We start from the raw sequence: 25,572 nt of genomic DNA, 5'->3' as shown, positions 1-25,572 counted from the left end.
CATTAATGTACCTTTGAAAAGGCGGTGGCAGCAATCACAGCAAGAGCACAAAGCAAACTAAATGTGTCATACCTAGCGTTAAACCACGACTCTCTTTGGAGGCATGCAGCCAATCACATGCTAGTATTCCTGACCACGTGGATTTTTATTTATTTATTTTTCTTCCAAAATTCACCGCCGCTTCCCCCCCCCATATAAAATTGACGAACGGCGTCATCGGTTTCTCGGTGACGGCGCGCCCTATGATTTATCGCTGAGAGCCGAATGATCGTTCATACTTGTTGTACACAAATGGTTGCACACAGCCCATCCAACGCTCCCCGGTTTAAGCTCAAGTGAAATGGACAGCCTGTATGGTGAAGTGCTCGTTCATGCCCTTTTCCATGGACAGCTGTAAACAATATAGCTTTTTTTTTTTGAAAAATGCATAAGCTGGCATGCCCAGATAACCTCTCGTACTCGAACTGAAGCAAACATTCAGTTTTGATGCATTTTCTTTTCTTTTTTTGTACTGCAAACCTGCCGAGTGTCAACTTGGCGACCAACCAACAAACGTACATATTACATACATACACACTGTGCAAAAGCTCCCCAACTAGAGAAGGGGCGGGGTTGGGGGGAAAGAGGGGAATAGAATGGGAGAAAGAGGGGGTGTGGGGAGAGAAAGAAAACTCAAACGAAAATTAAATCACCAACGACGTCGCCAATAAAATAAAAAAAACGAGCGAGAACGATCGTGCGACGGGCTACTTGAGCCAACCACGCGGCGCGTCGAGCCGCCGCACGCGAACCTTCTGCTTGTAGTGATATTCGCGCAGGTACTCCTTGAGCGCCTGCGGAATGGGCAGCGCCTCCGTGCTGTCGTACGTGACACGGCTGCAGATGACCGCGCGGCACAGGCGCTGCAGCCCAAAGGGGAAAGTCCTGGGTAGCGACGTCGCGAGCAGCGGCTCGAAGAACATACACGCGCTCGGGTCCTTGTAGTGGCGCAGCAGCGTGGTGACGGCCGGCGCGTAGAACACGCACGGGTCGTGCGCGTCGAAGCTGAAGTTGTGGTTCCACTGCTCGACGCGTGCGTGCAGCGAGCGGCCGTAGCGCCGGAAGCTCACCGAGAAGAGGTAGTCCTCCTGGGCCGAATCGCGCAGCAGGAAGGTGCCCTCGGGACGGTTCTCCAGCAGCGCCTCAGCCTGGTAGCGATCCATGACGCCCCAGTAGAACGAGCTGTTTGTAATCTCCACCAGGTCCGGCACCAAGCAGTGGATGTAGTCGATCTGCGTGTGCACGCGCTTTGAGGCGGCGGCCATCGCGCCCGGCTGGTACAGGAGCTGGCCCAGGCCGCCGATGCCACTCGGCACCACCGAGGGCGGCTCCTCCTTGGTCCGGTTTCGCCGGGGATGAAGACACAGCGCCGTGTTCTCCTCGTCCTCTGAGAGGCACTCCCCGGTGGGCCTTGGCTGAGTTCCAGACGCCCCCACCACCGCCACCGCTGCGGCCACCGCGGTTCCCCTGGCGTCGCCCACGAGCTCGCTCATCCCCGGAGCCAGCTTGGGGCCCAGCTTGTAGAGTGCATTGACACGACTGCTGGCCTCGAACGTGTGGATCTGGGCATCTGGCGGTGGGTCCACACCCTCCTCGATGCTCAGCCGCCTCCGCTCCCTCAGCAGGTCCTCCTCGTCCTCCGGTGAGTCAAAACTGCCTGGCAGGAAGAGGCTCTGCGAGCGGCCGACTGGCGCCGTGTGCTGCTTGATTAAGTGCCACTTGCGTGCCAGTTCCGTGCCGGCCGGGAATGGGCAACGGTCGAGCATGAGCTCCGAGAGGTGGATCTTTCGTTTGTTGGAGAAAGGCCCGCTCGTCCCCGCGGAGCCCTGCAGTCGGGACGGCGATGTCGAGAGCAACGGCGGCGATGCAGGTCCCGCGGTAGCAAGCCTCTTGCTCTGCTGCGGCGCTCGCACGGGGAAGCAGTGGCCCATGGTGTCCTTGAGCCGCTCACGGAAAGAGCGATTGTGCATGGTGCGCTGCTGCTGCGCCAGGGTGTGCTCCGTGCACGGCGCATGTTGGTCGTCATCTGAACCCACGTCGCCTAAAGAGGTCACGGCGCTGCCGTGACGCCGCTCACGCAGGCTTTTTGTCGAGCCTTCCCGATCGGCGGAGGCAGAGTCGTCTGACCTCCGGCATGCGTTGCGCTTCTTCTTGCCAGCCCATGGCGCGAAGCGAAAGTACGAGTCCACGAGTGCGCTCACGCCAGCGGCTTTAGTCTTTGGCTTGGCCCCCAGCTCTTCAGGGCTTTTAGAAACGAATTCCAAATCTGTCTCGACCTCTGCGTATGGGCGAATGGCGTCGTGGTCGATTTCATCAGCGTCCGTACAAACTTCTATTACCTGGGAGCCAGAGGAGGATGGGAATTCCCTGTGGGTCCCATCATTGTCATTCCCGCCTTTGTCCAAATGCGGAGCTAATTCCGACACGGTTAGCTGGTGGCTGCCTTGCTCGTCTGTGTCTCTGGGGTCGGAAGAATCATCGTCAAATGGCATGGCCCGCTCCTCCTCTGCAGATAAAGCTTGACATGGCGATTTCAAGTCATCCAATGTTTCCTCAACCTTATCCATGGGTGTGAGTCAAGCGTACCTGAGAACACCAGACATTACGATACTGGTCAAAATAACATAAGGCTTAGATTTTACATGCAATTACAAACATTTAGTAAAGTGCCTTAACGAATTTAAAGGTTGGTGCAATGTTAGAAGAAATGTTAATCGCACGTGATATGTACGATCCTCAACTTTATTTTGAACTGGCCACGTATCACACGTGGCTAATTTTAGTTATTAAACAGACCACCTTGAGCACGTGGTTAATTTCGAATTATTACTGTTTTAAGATCCGCTGGACCAGTAGACGGGGACGAATTTGCGATCAAGTGGCCAGTGGCAAAACACCTCCAGCGATTTATTTTTTGTTCCCTCAACTTATACACTCTCAAATAACAAAACCATCTTAGTGTTTTATCTAAACGGGCCATTGAAAATAAGAACTGGAAAACAAACTGAAAGCCTCTGCAAATACCGAACTTACCCAGTAAAACTACTTTTTTTGTCAAGTAAATTTCTCTTAGATTTCAGCCGGGCAAAGTATGTGATGAACTCTTGAACCCTAAAAACTTTTTTTAAAGATTCCTCGAGAGGCTTACACATCCCACGCCTCCCCCAAACTCTCGCTATATACAATGACGACGATTATTATATTCTTATTTACATGTACCGTGGCAAGGATGGGGTGAGCGATTGGGCTTGCCGTCACTTGCCTCAAAGAACCTTAGCGACTTCCACTGAACCTACAACACCCCCGGCAGCCTCGCTCGGAGTTACCTGCGGGGGGACTTCGCTTAACTTTTAGAGCAGCGAAAAGGGGGGGCCGAACACAGGCGGCAGTGATCTCTGGGGGGCCAGGCACGCAGATCTGGCCAAGTGTCAAATTGGGCTGCCGCTCCCCGCTAACCCGGAGAAGCAGAGAAGTGTGGGGGGGTTGGTGGTGGTGGGGGGGTGTAGATCTGAACCATGTTGCGTCGTCCAATAACAGCACCAGCAGCAGCCTTCAACGTCTCTAACAACCCCAAAGCAATAACCGCATCGGCAGAAAAATGTTTTTAAAAACCACCTCGATAACAAAAAAAATCGAAACAAAAAATGCATCGCGGCCTTACACGGCGAAAGCCTCGGTCTGTCCTGGGCAAAGGTACCGAGCGAGGCGCGCCGTGGTCCGCAGAGCGCAGGCGGCCACCACCCCCCCTCCCCCTCATCCCTCTCCCCATACTCGATGTCGGTTACGCATCACGGCGGCGACGGCGACTTGCGCTCACCTCGCCTCGTCCGCGACGGCCCTCGTCGTCGTCGTCGTGGCCCTCGCCTTATTCGCGTTGTTCCGAGGCGCCGATGCCGTGACCGCGAGGTGCAGGGGTGGGGAAGAACGGAGGGCGCCCGACGGGGAAGAGGGGGGGGAGGGAAAAAGCGAAATGGCGCTCAGACAATGGCAGCGGCGGGCGACGCGGCGATCACATTTCCCACTGCACACGCGCGCGCGGCGCACAGAGCAAACCCCCCGCCCCCTTCTTCTCAACCATCCCCCTTCCACCGCGTGACCGCGCGCTGGGCCAATCGCGTGCGGGAACTGCGAGTTGGGGGGGGAGCGCGCTCGCCTATCCGCAGTGGGAAATAAAAAGGCGGGGCTGTCGTTGTCTCTAAAGCGGAACGAGGTGACGTCACACCGTTGGGGGGCGGGGCTTTGTCTCGCGTGGTGGTGGACCATGGCTAGATGATGATGGTCGGTGGTGGTGGTCGGTGGTGATTTGCTGCGGACAAACGAAGGAGCAAACGATAAGGGGTTCAGTTCGAAGTGATTCAGCTGTTTGATTGCTTTGTCCGAGACTTGGTGAATTTGAGATGCACCCTCCTCCCCCCCCACCTCAACCACCCAACCCCACTCGAACACCCACTTCAAGCGCCCACCTACTCACCCAGCCACCCCGCTCACCCATCTACACCCCACCCATCCACTCACTTAACCAATACCATTCGTCACTAAGTGACGGTGACGTCACCACGGCGCCTGTGCCAGGCTGGGTGCACTTTGAGGCCACGTGAAGTGTCGAAGGCTCGCTGGCAGGAGGACTCCGGACAGACTCAGATGCCATGGGTTGGCTGACTGAGATGACTGGTAGATGCACCAGCTGTACCCCCGACTGTGCCAACTTAACCATCACTCACAAACTCACTCACAAATGTACATTTTGGGCAGTGCGAAGATTGCACGGTCAATTTTGTTCGTAATTGCAATCGCTCACAGATAGAAAGTGGGGTGTTTTATTTTTCACTTGTGAATTCGATATCCGCATCTTGTGCACAAGTGGAAATAAAAGACTAGACTCACGAAATGTCAACTAAGATTAATCCTGGTCCCTTGAGTTATATCTAAATGCATCAAGCACTTGCACACACGGGTTTTTAATTTGGAGCTTTCGTGACTGCAGGAATTACTCTTTGGTTATTTCGATAAAGTCACGTATAAAGATAAAATAATAAATTACTTTACCGAAAGAACCAATGAGTAATCCCAGGTCATTGTTGCAAATAAGACTCATCCTGGTCCATTGAGTTAAATCTAAAATAAAAACGGTCTCTTTACTTTTCACTTATTTTACATATTTGTATGTATCACTGACCTTTCTTATGCTGTTCGTTGTACACGGCTGCACTTTATTTTTACACGCGGTTGCAATTTACTCTGCTCAGTTAGTTGATGGTAGAAGGTGAGGGCGTGACGGGTTTCTTTTTATCATTCTTTGTGGCCCTTTGCCCCCTGTACCGTCCCCGTTCCGTTGTATTGTGCACCGATGCCTCCTTTATTGAGGGCGATATTGGCACGGTAAATAAATTAATATTACTTAATTGAGTTCTTACCTGGCTAAACAAAATATACACTTGAAGCTAGTCATGTTACGTATATATATCAATTGACACACAGGTTCCAGGACACAATTGCAAACGAGAAGTTCGATCGAGTGACGTTCTCATTTGATAAAAAGTTTTCATTGTTATGTGATGCTAAACTGTATTCGAAAAAAAGTTTTTTTTTCTGGCTGGATTCCTGGCTGGCTGGCACGCAAGTCTGCCACAGTGGCGAGATATTAACTACCATGACATGTACAAGAGGTTGTGGGTTCGATCCCAGCCATGATGCCTGTATATTAAGAGTTTGCATGTTTGCATGTTCTTTCTGTAGTCGTGTGGATTTTTCTCCGGGTCGTCTGGTTTTTCCCTCCACATTTAGAAACATGCGTTTCGAGTATTTGCTTAAACTTCCACATGATAATCCACTTCGTTAAGCTATCATTTGTGGCCAGATCGCTTCTGAAAAAAATCTCAGTGGGCCTTACCTGGTAAAATTTAAAAAAGTTAATAAATAGTAATAATAGTTATTTAAGATAAAAGTGTTACTGGCTGGCTGACAAGGAGGGGTGGAGGGACGGTCGGTCACGTCCAACATACGTGCGGATTTACTCGTTGAAGCAAAACTCTCCCTTGTATTCAGAATGGTTTTATGTAGGTCGTGGGACGTTTAAATACATTGCCTGGTCATAGAATGTGAGGTGGCAATGCAGGCAGTACAGCAAGTGGGTCGATGAACCATTTCAGCATTACCCCATCCTATGATGCTTGGTGAGGTTTCTCTGAGTACTCAAGTCAGGCTTCCTCCCGCAAGAATCCAAACTCTCACGAATGGAATTGGTCCAAACATCCCTATATTAATAGTACCCTTTTGATGATTGAGAATCATCATCAGCCATTGTATATCCATGCCGCCGACACCGCTCACAATCCTACGATGTACCGTAATTAATAATCCAAGATTAAGTTCCTGATTGCAAACCATTTTTTTTGTATATTTATGTGGACAATGTGGCATTTTTTTTACAAACCGGAATCGTCTGCTTGTTTAATTAGTTTACTTAAAAAATTTTTGGCAAAAGACACTTCGAAATCTACACATTTGTAAATTTTGTTTTCACTGATCTCTGCTTTTAAGAAGGGCGATTGCCTGAAGCGTCGCCTCTTATATCTTGTTCCATTTATGGCAGTGTTATATCCAAATGTGAGTTTTTGTTAATTTTGCTGCTTGTACGCCACTGCCAACGCAATGTCACACAAAAAAAGTGGTTGCTATTAATATTAGAATTACAAAATACATCTGAATGCGCATACAAGTTGTGGATTTTTTTAAAACAGGAAGCAACTGTCGTATGCGTTTAATTGACGCGATTTTGGTTTAACAAAAAACAACAACTTTGATATGGGAAAAAAAAGAAATTATAAATGACTGGGACGAGTGACGACAAATTCGCGCATGTTCTGAGCCCACGCCGCCTCCATTCAACACCGCCCAGCCACGGACCGGTCCACTTCCCCATAACGGAGGGGGGGGGTATAATAATCTAGACCATAACGATGTCAACTTAATATAACACGTCAACAAAAAAACATAGTAGAATATTCGAAATATTATCTATCACATTATTCATACCAAAAAAAAAACGTTGAACTACTATTTAGAGTGTAAATAAAAAAATTCAGCCAATCGATAAATCCCCTCCCCCCCCGTCTGTGCAGAGTGGACGACCCCGTGGGAAGGAAGTACGAAAGTTCCAGAAGCCTGCGTCTGAGAAGCGTACGAACGGCAAGGTGCACCATGGCAGATCAAGCTAAGGTACGGCTCTCTGACTTACAAGGCAATACATAACCGAACGAAATTGAGTTAATCGAGCAAATTTAACGTGCGATTAATGAATACGACGGCTCTTCTGCGCGGCCCGGTGTAAGTTGTCAAACCCGAGGCTTCACCGAGCCTACGCTCTTGCCTAGATCCGTTGTCCGAGCCGGCGTGGGCCATTGACCGCGTGTGGACTTAGGTCGAGTGAGGATTTACGGGGTTTTGGGAAAAACTATTTTTTTTCTATATATATTAGTACCGTGTGTATTTCAGAATGATGCTGATTGTGAGCTTGCTTTGATTGAGGGCCGATTTCGTCATTCCTTTTGTTGATTAGCGCTACGTTGGTTGCGTGGGCCCTAGACATTAAAGTTGGGCCATGAGGCCCCCCGGTAATTGGAGATGCGAGTGACGGTAATGATGGTGGTGGTGTTGATGGTGGTGGTGGTTGATGATGGGTGACAATGGTTTTGGTGACTTGGCGATGTGGTGGTGAGGGTAATACATGGTGGTGACGATGATTATGTAATGAAATGGACTATGACCAAATCGGCTGGATTGCGCCGATCTCGTCAGGCCTCGGAAGCAAAGTCATGTTGAGGCTGTGAAAGGTGCCTGAATAGTGCTTGGGGTAGTGCTTGTTATAGGCTGCAAGGGATGGCCATCGGAGAGCGGTGGCGCAAAATCAAACGCTCTTTAATTCTTCCATGTCGATGCTCCCCGTCTTCAACACACCCTGACCAAGCGTGGTGAAGTATGGTGAAATCACCATACTTCGCCACCCGCGCGCAGGCCGTTCTCCAGCAATGGATTGACAAAATGGATGTCCGAATGTGTGTATTTATCCTGGAGAAATCCGATGAGCTGTGAAATATGTTGTTCGCATATATCCAGTAGGGGCGGGTCAGAAACATGTGATTATGATGGTCTTTATGACACGATCGTAACGTTTTTTTTTAGGACGTTGGTACTCGTGGTGATGGTTATGAGCATAATGTTCTCTTTATCCAGGGAAGCCTTAGTGCTTTCCATTGTGATGTTTTTCCAGTGACATTGACGTGTTTCATGTTGGAGTAAACGGGAGCGCCTATACACTCAAAATTCGGCCACGGAATTAAGATAAACCATTGCTGTACTGCATCTCTTGGTCACCTTGTAGCCGAAATCTACAACACCTAAGCAGTCTTCCATCCTAGTACCGTACTCGCCAAGCTTAACCTTTGTTAGTTTGCAATATCTGACAATGATTAGGCGAATTGAAGGTGCAAGTGACATGGGACAAAATGTCACAATGTACGCATTTTGTTCATTCCGCTGCTGAATGTGGGTTGTTTGACCATAACACACCGGTGAATGCATATTGTTGAAGGCGGGGAACAGACGTGGGAGCTTAGAAGGACGGTAAAACGATGTATTTTGCAGGGCTGCTATCCGCAACGTAGCCCTCAATCAAGCATTGTAACAGCCAGTTTGTGCGTGATGGTTCCCCTTTCAAGCACGATATAGATTTGAGAAGATCGGGTTAATTCCGGATTTATTGCTGATAGGATGATAACGGTGATAACAAATAAAGCTCTATGTAACGCCTCTCCAACCAAAATCTGCACAACCTTGCGAGCATCATGGCATGGCAGCCCAGTCACCATTGTTGACTTTGGGCCCCTGTATTGATCAGTGTTAGGCCTCTGCATTACATTCCAATGCAGCATGTCACTTGCACGGTTGCCACATGTTTTAATTTTCATTTTATTATTTTAATTTTCTATCTACGTGACTTAACCGAAAGAACCAAGAATATGAATACCCATATTTACGCGATCTAAAAACCTGTGTTATGGATTATGTTTCCGTCATGTGGTGGATGTTGCAATGCACATGAGTGCATTATTGTAATGCACTACCAGAGCAATGGCCATATTCTATGCGATTTATGTTTTTCATGATGTGTTTGTGGGCTGGGTGAATTTTCTTTCATGAAAAAATAGATTTTATTTTTGGTGGCATAGAACCATTTGTAACAGCACCACAATACTCCTTTTCTCAAATCCCATTTACGTTGTCTGCTACATGCTGCTAATCAACAAAGGTGCATGAAGCACATCAGCTAATTTAAATCTAAATGTAGAACGCTGGTAGACTTGCCAAAGTGGATCACAGAGGTGCGAAGAAAGGCTTTTGAGATGCTTTTAATACACGCACTACATTAGTAAATTGACATCTGACAAGGATGACGCATTTTATTTCTCCATCAGCTCACCGTTATCTTTTAGTGCTCAAGACAATGGCCCAAATAAGGATAATCATACCACTCAAGTGGCACATGCTAACAATTGTCTTGAATAAATATACAAATCACAAATGTATGATATTAAGGTCATTGGTAGCTTTTTAGGAGAAAGAGATCACTCAAGGTGGGCACTATAGTATGCTTTATAGAGAATATTTTGTAAAAAAACGAATGCAACAAAACGTACATGGAATATTAAAATAAATAGGAAGCCTATAAAATCGACTATATACACACACAGCTTTCAGCTCAGGGGTGGATACGTCCTTCCCATGGCGATACTGGTAGTATTTGTCACTCAAGTTGGTACTGACCAACCCCTGGACTCGAGGGCTGTTCCTCTGCTCACGCATTTGCTCCTCTGCTGCTATTGCTGCTGTTGCTGCACGCACAGGTGAACGAGCTGAAGGACAAGGGGAACAAGGCGCTGAGCGCGGGGAACGTCGAGGATGCCGTGCGCTTCTACACGGACGCCATTGCCCTCGACAGCCAGAACCACGTGCTCTACAGCAACCGCTCGGCTGCCTACGCCAAGAAGGGCGACTACAAACAGGCGCTGCAGGATGGCTGCAAGACTGTGGAGCTCAAGCCCGACTGGGGCAAGGTGACTTCAGCGATGTTTGGTGCATGCACAACACAATGTTGGGGTTTCAGCGAGCTGCGAACAAAGGGTGACTTCATAATAAAGGTGTTTTTTGGGTTAGGTCGCGTCAATATAAATGTTTTGTTCATCCACCATCACCAGACACAGCCAATTAATAAGGTTTGTCACATAATTGGCTGTGTCGGGTAGTGGTGGGTGAACGACACATTTATATTTATGCGATCCAACCCAAAAAAACTTCATTATGAATAATGTTGGTCGCGAAAGCCTACGTGTGTTAACGGGTGACTTGAATGAACTGCTGGTGGCGATACCCTTAGTGTGCCTTTTGGCAAAGCATCGATTTGATATTTTTTTGCGTACGGCCGTTTGCCCTTTGTAAAATGTATTGTATTCTCACCTTGCTATAATTTGGTGCTGAATAAAATAATGGAACCGTTCATTCATTGGTGATCTGTCTTTTGACTTCGTGCAGGGTTACTCTCGGAAGGCGGCAGCTCTCGAGTTCCTGGGGCAGCTGGAGGAGGCCAAGAAAACGTACACGGAAGGGCTGAAGCACGAGTCTGGGAACACGCAGCTTAAGGACGGACTCAAGAACGTTGAGAAACGCATATCAGGTGCCAGTTTTGCATGCAAGCCCATGTGTTTGGAATTCCTAATTTGTAGTGTGATGATAATTGTTTTTTTTACCCTTTTATCTGGCAACAAAACTGACACCTTTTTTTACGAGGAGTCATGTTTGCATAGACCACAATACCTGCAGTCATAATGCAAACAAAAAACATAACTCTGATAATGTATGCACTGTCCTTGAAGTTGATTGGTCCACACCCGAGACAGCTTTCCTTAGAGCCTAGTCTCACATAGTGTTGGACCAGATGACTCCAAAAGGCGTTATGACTGCAGGTATTGTGGTCTATTCAAACATGACTCCTCGTAAAAAAAGGTGTCAGTTTTGTTGCCAGATAAAAGGGTAAAAAACCAATTGTCATATTTTTTACTGGCAAATGAGGTTCCAATGTTGTAGTGTGATGCTCAACTGTTAATTGTATTCATTTTCCTACTATAATAAGCCAAGAATGGGTGTGTCCTGTGCATGACGTCACTCCACATGAGGCCCACTCCCCCGCGGGACATCACTCCACATGAGGCCCACCCCCCCTCATTAATATTCATGAATGGGTGCATTTTTACACAAACGCAGAGGAAGGTCATGTACATCCGTACATGACGTCACTGCAAAAGAGGACCCCTCCCGTCATTAATAATCATAATAATCATGAGCGGGTGGATTTTTACAATCCCGCAGAAGAAGGCCGAGCGGAAAGAAATCTTTTTACACAAATTCGCTTTAAATTGGACGTTTCTTTATTGAAAAAGCTAATCAAATAAGCCAGAATGTGTTGTGTTGTCCGCGTGTGACGTCACTCCACATGAGCCCCCCCCCCCCTCATTATTAATCAGGAGCTGAACTGTTTTTCTATTGAATATTTCACATTTACTGCAATATACACCTGTCCTTTGACGGGCAAAAAAGCTAGTTGATATATATTTATGCATTGTTTTCTATTTTTTTTTCTATTACGCTATAGTTTTACTGTGGCTGTCAATTTGGTTTTTATTTTATCCATTTCAATAATTTTTTCCATCACATACTTGGAAAGAATGATGTTTCATTGTATTTTATTATTGCCTTTGTCATTTTGGTGACCCAGGTGACACACTAGATGATGAGACTGTCCTGGTCTCATGAGTTATAACTTCTGTAAATAAATAAACTTTTTAACTTTTGAAATTTTAACCAGATGCAAAGTGTGGCACACGACAATGAAATGTGAAATTTGTGATTGTCATTCATGGTTCTGAATGTATTCCTCTCCCTTCCCATAGTCTTTTGGGAAAAAAGTTTGTTAAAGGTATCTGCTCATATACTTGAAAGATCCTGTCTACCGTAAGAAATTTGGTTTTACTTGTGTTAGTAACTTGGTAATTATTCACTCCTCCGTCTTCCCAACACATTGACGACTTATCATGAGCCGGGTTTGGTGATTTTTATACAAGAATCCATATTTTTTTGGATCATTTCATAGTTCTCCTAGAAAAATATATTATTCATGTTTAGAAGTTAGCCCATGCCAGCTTCATTGTAATGCTTTTTAATCCAATTTTATATCTCTTTATTGAATAATCTCCAAACAACTGGCCCACAATTCACTTAATAATTAAATATTGTCATCCACTTAATCTGCCTGATAATTGAAGAGCGAGATGTATTGGGTTATCAGATTTTTTTGTACCGTCTTATTTTCAGTAAAAAAAAATAGCTCTTATTTGTGCACTTTTGTTCCACATGAGCCGAAATGTAACATTAAATGTTATTTGCATAGATCGTTAATAATTCATATGTATGTAGTTCGATGTGTAGAAGCGTAATAAATAATTTTTAAGCAATTAATTGATCCTTTATTACTTTCCGAGTTAAGATGTCTTCATTTGGCTCCACCCATTGGCGGAGCCAGTGTAGGGGGTGGGGTGGCACGTGCCCCCCCAATGATCCGATCGAAATCCCTAATTTTGATCGGATCATTGGGGTTTATTAGTAATACATCGGCATTTTGCGACCCCCACTGCCACTGTGTAGCATATTATTACATGCCAGGGACTCTATGAGATGATAGGACAATAGTCTGAGTCCATAATTGGCAATAAGTAACGGCAAAGCAGTTATAAGTGACTCACAGAATTGTATTTTTTTTATTTAAAGCTTTCGTGACTGCAGGGATTCATCTTCTTCTTTCGGTAAAGTCACGTAGAAGGGAAGTAATAAAATAATAAAAATAAAACATAATAAAATTATTCTCACGACGTTTCGGCCACAACGCAAGCAGCCGTCCTCAGGTGAAAACCAGGTCCGTTAAAGCGACAGAGACGGACCTGGTTTTCACCTGAGGACGGCTGCTTGCGTTATGGCCGAAACGTCGTGAGAATAATTTTATTATGTTTTATTTTTATTATTTTATTACTTCCCTTCTACGTGACTTTACCGAAAGAAGCACAGAATTGTGCGCAGTTGCGTATACAGTACACGACTTCCCTGAAGGCAAACACACCTTCAGCGAGCGCGATGCCAATCACACACGGTTCGAATTCGACCCTCGATGGATGGCTGTGCCATCGCCGCACACGCGTCGAATAAAAAGCAAGGGACAAGTCCTTACTAACAACTATCATTTTTCATTGCTGGAGGGGTTGCCCCCCCCCCCTACCTGAAAATTATGTCTCTGCCATTGGCTCCACCTTAGGAACTTCAACTTCATTTTAAGACACATAATTTGGTGTTGTGGGCAGTCTGCTTGTTTATCTCCACTAGTTAAATTTTATGCTGTATTATACTTACATTGTATAGTTACATTTTAGTCAACGTAGAAAATACAATTGTATAAGTAAGACAGTCAAAAGATAAATATGAACAAGATGGCAAAAACGAGACGTAAATATTGATCGCCAAAACTAATCCTGGTTCCTCATTGTGGCATTTTATTACGTTGCTGGAGGGGGTAAATTGTGACATGTCTGCTGCCTATGCAGGAGTTTTTATATAGATTTTTGGATCAATATAGAGATGGCTTTTTATTTTTGAAAACGTAACACGAAACTTGCTATCCGCATGAAAAAGAGAATGTCAGTTATAGCACCGAGTACGAGGCTTCTCGCTCTCACCCTTGGTTGACCCATACCCACCAGGTTCTTTGAGCTGGTGGGTTGAATGGAACTCGTTTGGGGCTTTGCCAGGAAGGACCCCTTGGAAGATAACTCGCCTTCGGGGGGGATTTGCAAAGAGGCACTCTTAAGAAAGCTCGCTTGGGGGTTTTCCGAGGAGGGACCCCTCCGAAGGGGAGTCACTTGGGAATTTTCCATGAGGGACCTCCTAGGGGATGGCATGAGAGGGTGGATGCTACTACACACTGTCTTGGTATTGCTCCCACACCTGACTTGACTTTTGTCTTGCAATAATTCCACAGCCACCAAGACGCGATCATCGCTGTCCAACCCGTTCTCCAGTCCTGACCTCATCAAAAAGCTGGAGAGCGATTCTCGGACACGACCGTGGCTGGGAGACCCCACTTACCAGCAGCTGATCACTGAGCTGCAGGACAACCCCAACCTCATTGCCAGGTGTGATGGCACAATCTTGTGCAGCTGCCAGACTCCAGCCGATGCCTCCACTGGCACCCGCTTCAATTCTAGATCAATGTAAAGATCACACGGTCTTCACAATCCTCCACGGACTCACCCTTGCCTACCTCCCCCACTCATTTCACTCTACTTCCCTCCACGTATTTTCTACTACCGCAATCAAAGTCTCATTAAGAGGTGACTCATTCTGCAGCAACAACCCCTACATTATATTTTTGTATTACTGTGCATGTTACTGCTGCTTCCCCTGTGGGCTGTGACACCGCATGGCCTGTGACGCTTAAATTGCCTGTGACGCCGCCCGAGTTGTGACACCGCGCTGCTTGTTGACGGTGGTCTGCCGCCGTTGCAGCAAGCTGCAAGATCCGCGGGTGATGGTGACGCTGAGCGTGCTGCTGGGAGTCGACCTGCAGATGCATGACGATGACGAGGACGACTCGCCCGCCACGCCTCCAACCAAATCGACGCCCAAACCGGAGCCTAAGCCAGAGCCCATGGAGGAGGACATTCCTGAGAACAAGCGCCAGGTTTGCATTGGGGGGAAAAAATATATCTGTTTGATTAACGACACCATTCTTGATTTATATTTCTCGTGGTAGCAACTGGAGAAACGGACTGTGACCTGCTTTTAAGCACGCTTTTAAACAAAAAGTACCAAAAATATGGAGTTATCGAGAATCCGATTATAACATTTGGTTTCAGCACTCTTCAAAAACGTCCATATACAAAGTTTCTTAAGCCTAAGTAAAAAAATAAAGAAGGTTAACATTCCCACTTGCAATTTTGGTCAGCCCATAACTGGAAAATTTGGTTTGTGGATATGTCAAGTTTTAAGCATATTAAATAAATAAAAAATCCTAATTTACAGAACTGTGTCCCATTGACTGCTGGATGAAGGCCTCCCCTTTGTTAGTCATGACAGTTGTATGCAACAAATCACCCACCCTGGTCATAAATTACATTTCTCAATTTAGTGTCACTATTCGATTCAAGAATCCATTCTTTTTTTGTCCCATTTTTACATTTACATTTGTATTGTCTATATTCATGTATTATTTCTCATACAGTTCCACTAGACTCTTGTTTAATAAGCCGTGAATCCAGAAAATGTGATCGTGAGGTTGCGATGCGATTTTTGAGCAAAGTAATTGACGTGCCAGACTCGGTCATGAGCAGCTCAACAAATCGGCCAGTGTATTTCTAAGCAGCGATAGTTGAGCTTGTTCACATTTTTCAGGCGCTGAAAGAAAAAGAACTTGGCAATTCCGCATACAAGCAAAAGAACTTCGATGTGGCCTTGGAGCATTACGACAAAGCGTTTCAGCTGGACCCAACTAACATGACTTACCTCTCCAACAAGGCCGGTAAGACCACCGTCCACTGCACAACCAAGCCGAGCCAGGGCCCTGCCAAGCCAGCCGGCATTGGTCAAGAGGCACCAGAATGCTTTTCGACTGTTAATGGTTACGCCCTGTAACGAATGAGTACAGTCGCATGCATGTGAAGTGATGCTGTGTCTTCGGTGTACTTACTGATGTCACGTGCACTGAAATGCATCATTACCAATGGCCCTGCTTGGCCCCCGATCCAGATGTCTTCTGAGGGTTGCATATCAAGGGTTTGATTCCAGCTCGGCACAGGAAAATAGCCAGTGGAAAATCACCCATACCGCAGTGGATCTGCACTGACTCGGCTAGGATTTACCGCTGGAAAAGTGGTATTGGTGACATTGCAGTGCCGGTGACATTAATCTACATTCTCGGAGGAGAATGAGAATAATCCAGCACTGGTTCGTGATGTACGTACATTGCAGCGGTGTACTTTGAGCAAGCCGAGTATGAAAAGTGCCGGCAGGAGTGCGACAAAGCCATTGAGGTGGGACGAGAAAATCGCGAGGACTACAAGGTCATGGCCAAGTGAGTGTGCAATTGTCTGCTTCAGGAGTGAGAAAAAGTTACAGATGCTTGGGGTCCCTCATTGTAAGGGAGGCTTATGCGTGATTAAATAGCTACCTTAAAAAAATGAAAGCTACCTTATACGTGACTTGGCCAGGTGGCTCAGGTCATAGCGCTAAGTCGGGCACCACAGATCCTCGGTTAAAATCCAGGCAGCTGCCTGTGATTAAATCAGGTTCTGAAGTGTAGTTATTAGGCATCAATAACTGTACATAAATTCCACATTAAATTTGGTTGTGCACTTAATTTGGTATCCGCTTCTGTTGGTCTTTCTCCAACACAGGGGCTTCCACTGCTCAGATGGAATCTTCTTAATATCGTGCCGTGACACCAATAGTACAATTGGGATACAATTGATTGGGAGGGGGATATTTTTACAATCATGAGACTACCTTGAACTAGGAGTCAAACATTTTGATGTATGCATCTACAATGGACAACAACAATTGTGATGTATTAAGCTATGTAGGAAAACCATGTAGAACATAGGTATAATGTACGAACGCTGCCTTTCTGTGTAGAGGTTGTAAGTTCTTCCCTTTTTCCGTGGGTTTTCCTCCAGGTTCTCTAGTTTCCTCCCGTGGCTAGACAAAACGTGATGGTGTCAGTTGTTTGGGCCAAACGTCCCAGTGCCTGCGGGCTGATCAATTGGGATTGCACTCGGCAATATCGCCCCCTAGAGCGAAAAACTTGGCAGGACCCTCCTGAAAAAGAGTCTTGAGACTCGGTGAGACTTTCTTGGATAAACAAGCATAATACTATAAACTATAAAAAAATTGTATACATCTTTTTCAAAAGCAACCTGGCTATCACAAATGACAGCTCAACGAAGTGGCTTAGCAAGTGGAAATTTATAACAGCCAAATACTCTAAAACACCTATTTCTAAATGGTGAGGGGAAAAGAGAAAATTCCACGTGAGCAGGAGAACATGCAAACTCCAAATATACAGGCGTCAGGAGTTTGGGATCGAACCCACAACGTCCTGTATGCCAGGCGAGGTAGTTAACATCTCGCCGCCATAATACTAATAACGCAACTAATAACCACGAACTTTGAAGTTATCTTGAATGAATAGGCTGCAGCGGTGATATGACTTGTCCATGATTTGTCACATCACAGAGCATATGCACGCATTGGAAACTCTTACTTCAAGGAGGAGAAGTACAAGGAGGCCATCCAGTCCTTCAACAAGGCCCTTACGGAACATCGCACACCTGACGTCCTCAAGAAGTGCCAGCTGGTGAGAGATCCACACACAGCTGGTGTTTGTTTAATGCAGCCAAGGATTATATTATTCTCGAGCCGTGGTTCCGAGAGACCATGGCTCATCGGCGTAAAGATTGAGGGTACTTCTGAGATGAAAGCGATAATAAAGAACCGATAGGGAGGTGAAAGAGCTGGAGACAAGTGCTAAGCATTATTGGGATACAAGCAAAAAACTGGGAGACTTTTGGCGGTCATGAACGGATGTCAAAACATGACGTCACGTGGGCCACCAGGACAAGCTAATTTTATGATGTGGCCTGCTAGAAAATATATAACTGAAGAACCCTAGGGCAATTTCTCAGGGCAGTTGTCGCCAGCAATGCATCCACTTAGAGCATGGCAGAAATAGCATATAGTGATGTGGTTCTGTCTTCACTCAGTGGGAGGTTGGTCATTCTCCTTTGCTGCCCTTGTAGTCTGGAACGCTTCGCTGTTGATTCTTTGCCCCTGTTCAAGTTCAGGCTCAAGACCTCTTCCCTCTGCCTATAGCTGTCTCTTTCGGTAATCTAAATGATGCCCACCTTTTTTGTAGAGCGTCTTGAGATTTCGTTGTATTTAGACACTATTTAAATCCCAATTGTATCGCATCTTACCTACAAAACAAATAATTGTGCAGTAAACTTTTCCAGTGATGATTGGCCCTCGGCTATTGTAGAGTATATCGTGGACCTTGTGTATCCTTATTGGAAAAAGGTTTTTGGTTGCATGAACTGTGTCAAGAAAAGAGGCCATCGGACTTTAATTTATGATGCCGCCATATCTTCCTAATTGCTTCATTCATTTTGCTAGATCCTGCAGCTTTTGTATAAGCGGCATTTAGAAGAAGTATTTTTGCAAGGATTCATGTAATCGATTGGCATATCCGTGGTTTAATGTAAGAAATGCATGGTAAGCTAGCCCAAAAGAAAGTGTTCGGCGTCTGCTGTTGGTTAGCCTTGGCTCACCAAAATGGTATGCGTTCTGCACAGGCGGAAAAAATTCTGGCAGAGCAGGAGCGCTTGCTATACATCAACCCCGAACTGGCCCTGGAGGAGAAGACCAAGGGGAATGAGAGCTTCACTAACGGTGCGTGTCTTCGACACCCTGTCCCTGCAGAGCCCTGACAAGACACTCATTGCAAAGCTGTTCATCCAGCAAGATGTGTTTATTGATGCTGGCTTGATTAACCTTTCACCCATTTGACAACGTAAATGTTCCAGCCTCATAGTTGGCACCTGTCGCAGCCAGTAGTAATGGTTGCCATATGTGCTTGCGTAACCGCCCGAGTTGCAGCGCGTATCCAATAGCCATGTTCCAGCTGTGTGCCTCCCTGTGGATTTATATAATGTGCAGCTCTTTTGTCAATTCACTCCCGCTTCTGCATGCCGTGTCAGTTATGCAGGTTGTTTGACCATACTTCACCACGCCAGTCGGTTGTGGCTGGGTGAAAAATGGAAGGGGGGGGGGTCCCAGGGACTGGTTCAGACTTCACGTGCCATTGATGTTAGCGAACTTGTATTTCCCGTGTTCACAGCGCCCGCCCGCCCTAGTATATTTAATGAAGATTAAGACAGAAACGAAAGTCTAAGTCATGCGTCACTGTTTTTCATCATTGTTAACTTTTAACCGTTCGTAACTCTTACCACGCATGCGATAATAAAACTGAAATTTAATTACAGTTTATCCTCGTTATTCACGAACTTGCTATCCGCGATGTTGGCCGTTCGCGAATCGCATCTGGTACTCTACTGCGTTGAGAGAGAGAAAGAAAGTGGTGAGAGAAAAAGTGATGCAATACTTTAATATTTATAAATTTAATATTTAAACTTTTTGGTGATATAATATTTTTTATCTATTTAATAGCCTATATATTTAATGTTTTCGTTGGCCAATATTATCCATGAAATTTGCTATTCATGACCATCCCCGGAACGTATCCCTCGCAAAAAACGAGGGAATACTGTACAACGGTGCAGCGGTTGATTGGGGAAAAAAAGTTTCGGTTGCATCCGCCTAAATATTTCCGCGAAGCTTCGCAAGAACAACCGGTGCCGTGTGGGTAATGGGAGCTGCGACATGCCACACCGATGCACTTATTGCCACCGTCCTTGTTCCCGATTCCACACAGGGGACTACCCGATGGCCATGAGGCACTACTCGGAAGCCCTGCGCCGCAATCCCAACGACGCCAAGCTGTACAGCAACCGCGCTGCATGCTACACCAAGCTGGCGGAGTTCCAACTGGCACTAAAGGTTCTGAGCGCTCTGAATGACATGAGCGGAACATGTACAGCCCTTTGTCAAATCCACTGCTGGACAAGGGACCTGTCCATGCCGTGTGTGACCAGACTTGACCACGCTGGCCAGTGTGGGTTTGGTGGCGAAGGTGCAGAAAAGGTGTATTCATAGATTAAAGATGTCATCATGGATGTTTTATCCACTCGATTGCCTGTTCAGACGTAGAGTGGATCTCATCCATTCCTCCTTTAAGGGAGTTGAAGACAGCAGTAGCGGAGTTTTTACGATGCGGTCAATGGTTTGGGATTTGTGGCCGCACTCGCAGGCCGACAAATCTTTTTTACGTGCCGTTTTGCGCATCGGATGACCGCATCGGCCATGCACGGTCCTGATTCGGTTGATGGTCGACCGTTGGCGGTGGGAAGGTTGAAAGCGGGAGGTTCCATGGTAGGATCTTGTATGAGATGTTTATTTTTGACGTCGGTCACAGTCCAGACTTGCTTTCATTTCTTGCCTTCATTTTAATTTGTGGAGTGGAGTCGGGCTGCATTGATCCAGAAGGGGTGGTGTGATTTTAGGCAAACAGGCGGCGCTGGGTTTGTCTCGATGTATTGGAAGGTGCGGGTTGACGAGAAAGTACGGGACAACAATAGATCCTGCTGCACTGCCTTCTGCTGCCAACCATGCAGTCTTTAACAACGCCAAACCCTATCGTGCACAGCAGTTTCCTGTCCAAACACTACAAGCTTGATCCTGCTTGGCTTCAGAGATTGGACAATATTGAGCAAAGTCAGGGTGATTTGGTCATAGATTAACCATGTAAATGCAGGCAAAACATTAGATAATTGGTAACATTTTATTAATCCACTCCTGAATTAAGACCCCCCACGCTCTATCGGTCGTGGCGATTGTTTGACCATACTTCACCATGGTGGTCAGTGTGGGTTGGTGAGGAGGGAGTGAGGGTCCAGATGTTCATCCCTAGAACCATATACCTGCTTCATTAGTACACACCTCCGATTAATGTGGTTAACTATGTGCGGTGAAAAATAATTTCTGCATGCACCAAACGGTTTGAATAGGTTGTACTGTAAATAGTTTGCCGAAATTTGCAAATCTGTAATATGTTGTTGGAAGTTCCACAGATCCTGCATTGTTTTGTTGCATCCCCTTGTCAGTGCGCTCATATTTTTGTAACTTCTTCCTCCAAATGGCAACGCTAAACATTGACTGTTGACTCTGCGCCGACAGGACTGTGAAGACTGCATCCGATTGGATCCGACGTTCAGTAAGTGTTTCAAGAGATGCTCCTTTGCACAAGTGCCATTGACAATGTAATTGGCTGCTTTAAGCCCCATTTGTACCCCCTCCAAGCCATTGGAATTCAAAACTAGAGTCAATGTGGGAATATTCAAATTGTGTGTTCCAGTTAAGGGCTACACCAGGAAGGCTGCTGCCATGGAAGCAATGAAGGACTTTGCCAAAGCCATGGATGTCTATCAGAAGGCCATCGAGCTCGACCCTAACTGCAAGGTACTGCCTGCCACACTCTCCTTCGTGTCGGTGTCTGCGAGTTGGTGTCTGATAGTGTGTAGGAATGCACTGATTGATCATTTTAACACTGATTTCTCAGGCATTGGGTCGCATGCCCTGAGAATGGATGTTTTTAATTGTATTTGTATTGTGTAATGGGTTCATGTGACCTATGGAGCCACAAGGTGATGCTGATACATTCACCACAATGAAAAAGATATTTACTTGAGGTGGCTGGATGATTTGTCAGAACGCTGAGTTTGGCAACGCTTGGATACCCTGGGTTCAAATCCAGGCCGCCCTATGCTTAAACCGGGTTCTTCACTGAGTTGATGATCTCAGCTTGGTCACCAATGACAGGATATAAGAACCCATGATATTAACCTTGGTCCTGCACGCAAGATAATTTTATCCCTGAGAATTCAAAATATCAGTTTGATGACCACGTGACGATCATTGCTACCGTGTGGACCAGAGGTCACTTGAAGGTCATGTCAACAGTAGATCTGTGATATCCGTTTCTGCAGACCGTTCTCTAACACGAAGGGTTGCACTTCTCTGCGAAAGTTCTGATAATTTGGATAACAATTTTGAGAAAATAAAAAAGTCTTGAATCGTTACCCAAATCATCTTATCAAAAGGCATGAATTACAATACGGTAGAAGCTGGATTTAAGCACACTCCTTGGGAACGAGGCCAACTGTGCTTATGTATGAGGTGTGCTTAGATCAGATCTTGCCCTTTGCCTTCCCCCACTCGTGCAATGTAAGCATGTATTGTTTATATCAGATCTGTGCTTGTATTGTCAAGTAAAAGAGATGTCCTGCTCAAGTAAGCCTTGAGGTGGTGCCCCTCTCCTCCGGCAGGGGCGAGTATATTCACGGGACAACCACTTTACTTCCTCACAGATTGGTACTAATTGCATTGACTCCGGAGGAATGATGGGCTGAGTCAACCCCCAGCCAGGATTTGAATTGAAATCATAGGATTTTAATTCTCAACATTCCGATCGCGAGCAGCTGACTCTACCACAGAGCCACCTGGCCGGATCGCTTACATATACGGTGCTTGTGTGTGTGTGCGCGGTGGCGTTTTTGCCTGTGGTTTTCGTACACGGTTGCCTCCCCTCTGCGTCGTGCTTAGGAAGCGACAGAAGGGTACCAACGGTGCACCATCTCGCAGTACACGCGAGAGGATGACCCGGAAGCCGTGAAGAGACGTGCAGCGTCTGACCCCGAGGTGCAGCAGATTATGTCGGACCCTGCGATGCGTATCATCCTGGAGCAGATGCAGAAGGATCCGCGGGCCCTGCAAGAGTGAGTCCCACACAGAACCACGGACATGGGTTACTCACAGTTATGTGGCCATCGTAATTCGCAGTTGGATGAAGGCCTCCCGGAGTAGTTCTCTCATGGTCCTGTGATGTAATAATCCATCTAAAATCTACATTCCAGCTGATTTCACTGCTCCTTTGTGGTGGACGTGTTTACTCCTTTGGCCAGAGGTGTGGACTCGAGTCATGTGACTTGGACTCGAGTCAGACTCGAGTCATGAATTTGATGACTTGCGACTCGACTTGGACTTGCATAACAATGACTTTGTCCCACCTATGAGATGTGGACTCGAGTCATGTGACTTGGACTCGAGTCAGACTCGAGTCATGAATTTGATGACTTGCGACTCGACTTGGACTTGCATAACAATGACTTTGTCCCACCTCTGCCTTTGGCTGCCACTGTGATTATCACACCCATAATCCCTTTATAGTAATGTGTCGTGCCCAAGCCCACTTTTACTCTTCGTATGCATCTATGCAGCCATGCCAAGCAAAACCTCTAGCTTTTAATGCGTCCATCTACACTTGCTGTATACTCTGCTGCTCCATTTTGATTCGAAACATTGTCCCGTCTCTGGTGCTTGCCTTGTCCTACGGGACACTTGCGCAGACACAATGTGGGAATCCTCCCGAGCCTTCACTCCAGTAAATAAGATGCACGTCGGATGTCCAGGCAGCGTGCATTGTGATGCCAGTACAGTTAATTTATTCGAGGTTCAGCCACGTACACCTCCAGTGCGCACTCATCACTCTACAGCAGTACTCACCCCCCCCACTCTCTGCTTCCACCCATACTCCGCTCCCCCACACATCTCAACCGTCCCAGCCCCACAGCTCAATTTCAAGTCCTCACTTGTATTGAGTGGTGAACCTTGCTACACTTGGCAGAAGTTCTTTTGTAAAAAAAAAAAATCCGAGTGATCTTGTTCAAATGGACGCGTGTAAATACTTGGCTCTCTTGCAGGCACTTGAAGAACCCAGGGATTGCGAAAAAAATCCAGAAGCTGATCGACATCGGCCTCATTGCCATTCGGTGATGCCTTCAACTACAAGGGAGAAAAGATAACTAAATAATGAATCCTCCAGCCTGTGTCAAAAGGCCCAAAGTAAAGGCACACCCACGCACGTGAATACAACTTGTATGGCACCGCCATCTATTCACGACGATGACTCGATGAGGGGGTGGGAGGGGGAATGTCTGTTTAACATAGTGGCTCATTGTTAGCGTTTTTCAGTTTGACATTGTGCGCGGCCACCCGCCACCTTTGGTTGTGTGCTTTGGTGCTGTGGTCTTCGGCAATTATGGTAGAATAAATGACAGATCGAACATGAAAGACGCCTCCAGAAATGATTAATGAACCACGTCTTGGACCTCTCTCCTGTGTTTTCTCTGGTTCTCCCTTGCCTTCCTATGCATGTGAAAATGTCCACAGGGCACGCATACCTAGTTACCAACACAATGTTAGGCTGCGCACTTCATTCCCATTTAAAATTGGATGTGGGAATTGTATTATTACATTCATTTATAATAGGAAGCATTTTTTAAAAAATTTAATGCATAATTGGAACTTATTTCAAGTTACTGTGTCTTATTGTAAAAAAAAAATATCTCAGATATTTAATAAACATTTAGTTGGCATTTGAAAACAATCACTGTGTTGGAATTTACATGTTGATATGTGAAATCTGAAACTATTTTTTCATAGATTTTCTTTTTCTATATTTAAACATTTTGACACTAGTAGAGATTAGCAAAGATGAGTGGTGTTATAGATTATTTTCCACTTAAAAGCCTAAGGGGTTTTCGGTGGGAATTTGGCAACTTAAATGCACTTGACCTTACTCTTATAATATGCACTTTTAAGCTTCGAGGTCGAGTTGAGTGGGGTTTATGATTGAGATAAGACTCCTTGTTTTCTCTCCAGGCATTCTTAAGCCCCAAAAGGTGTGTTCTAGTGATGGCCACACAATACATCGATTAGCTTAACATTTTTGTTAATTGATGCACTCATCGAACTTTGCGTAAGAATTGATGGCTGCTGAATTTGCCTATGGTTTGCAATTAACATGACCCTCTTGAGTGTTCTTAATTGCAAGGCCGGTGGCCCACTGGCGGCCTTTAGTGTGGCCCCCGACAATACACATGTGAAACCACCCCTTGCAGGCGGTGTGGCGGCCCTCGCTTGATTTCTTATCGGCGAAAGTGGCCCCCCTATAAAAGTTTGTGGAAAAACACTGCTCTACAACCACATATAGGTGCTACAATGCACCAAAATATTTACGTTCTTGTGGCTGTATTGTGAGAGTTCATCGAATTGTGAGGGCACGAGGTGTTGAGGCGTAATTAGTCCATGGGCCAGAGCAAACTTTGGTACCACCAATGATCAGAAATGTGACAGTACCTATATAAGTGGTTAATCAGAGTGAATGTGTTAACCCGCTCTTGTCACAATTGTTGGCCACATTCATAAATTTGAACCAACTACTGTTACGCCATCGCATGGTACTGTACTGACAGTGAAATATCTGTTAGGGGCTCGTGGACTAAGTATCATCAACACGATAATATTGGTCGCGACACATACGCAATCTCACCCAAAAATACCTTTGACTATATCAGTGTTCATCTTGGTTCTTTCGGTAAAGTCACGTAGAAGGGAAATAATAAAAATAAAATAATTATCACGACGTTTCGGCCACAACGCAAGCAGCTGTATTTTAAGTTTTATTTTATTACTTCCATTCTACGTGACTTTACCGAAAGAACCAAGAAGATGAATCCCTGCAGTCACGAAAGCTTTAAATCAAAAAATATATCAGTGTTGATACCACGAGGACATCAAGGTTGGTCAACAAATGACCCAAGACTTCTGTGTGTCTAACCGTAATTTACATACAAGTAGCACACCCTCCTA

The 25,572-nt window shown here is 46.0% G+C and overlaps 2 protein-coding genes across 2 annotated transcripts; one reads left to right on the top strand and one right to left on the bottom strand.

Annotated features, from left to right (window-relative positions):
* Positions 1 to 491: 491 nt before the first annotated feature.
* LOC144729750 (suppressor of cytokine signaling 5-like) lies at positions 492 to 4,033 on the bottom strand. Its single transcript, XM_078610218.1, has 2 exons — positions 3,857 to 4,033; positions 492 to 2,625 (listed from the first exon to the last, which is right to left on the bottom strand). Exon 2 carries the CDS (start codon positions 2,604 to 2,606, stop codon positions 747 to 749), a length of 1,860 nt encoding a protein of 619 aa, XP_078466344.1. The 5' UTR covers positions 2,607 to 2,625; positions 3,857 to 4,033; the 3' UTR covers positions 492 to 746.
* Positions 4,034 to 7,149: 3,116 nt separating this feature from the next.
* On the top strand, positions 7,150 to 23,991 carry STIP1 (stress induced phosphoprotein 1). The gene is made up of 14 exons (XM_078610217.1): positions 7,150 to 7,257; positions 9,942 to 10,151; positions 10,627 to 10,768; positions 14,174 to 14,327; positions 14,701 to 14,875; positions 15,586 to 15,712; positions 16,162 to 16,264; positions 17,425 to 17,545; positions 18,540 to 18,636; positions 19,679 to 19,803; positions 21,040 to 21,076; positions 21,218 to 21,321; positions 22,465 to 22,637; positions 23,622 to 23,991. The coding sequence occupies exons 1-14, from the start codon at positions 7,240 to 7,242 to the stop codon at positions 23,692 to 23,694; spliced, it is 1,659 nt and encodes a 552-aa protein (XP_078466343.1). The 5' UTR covers positions 7,150 to 7,239; the 3' UTR covers positions 23,695 to 23,991.
* The last annotated feature ends 1,581 nt before the right edge of the window (positions 23,992 to 25,572 follow it).

Source organism: Lampetra planeri, chromosome 33 (assembly GCF_965212315.1).
Source record: "Lampetra planeri chromosome 33, kcLamPlan1.2.h2, whole genome shotgun sequence".
NCBI classification, from domain to species: domain Eukaryota; kingdom Metazoa; phylum Chordata; class Hyperoartia; order Petromyzontiformes; family Petromyzontidae; genus Lampetra; species Lampetra planeri.
Note: the sequence above shows the minus strand (reverse complement) of the source record. Positions and strands in the feature narration are given on the sequence as shown.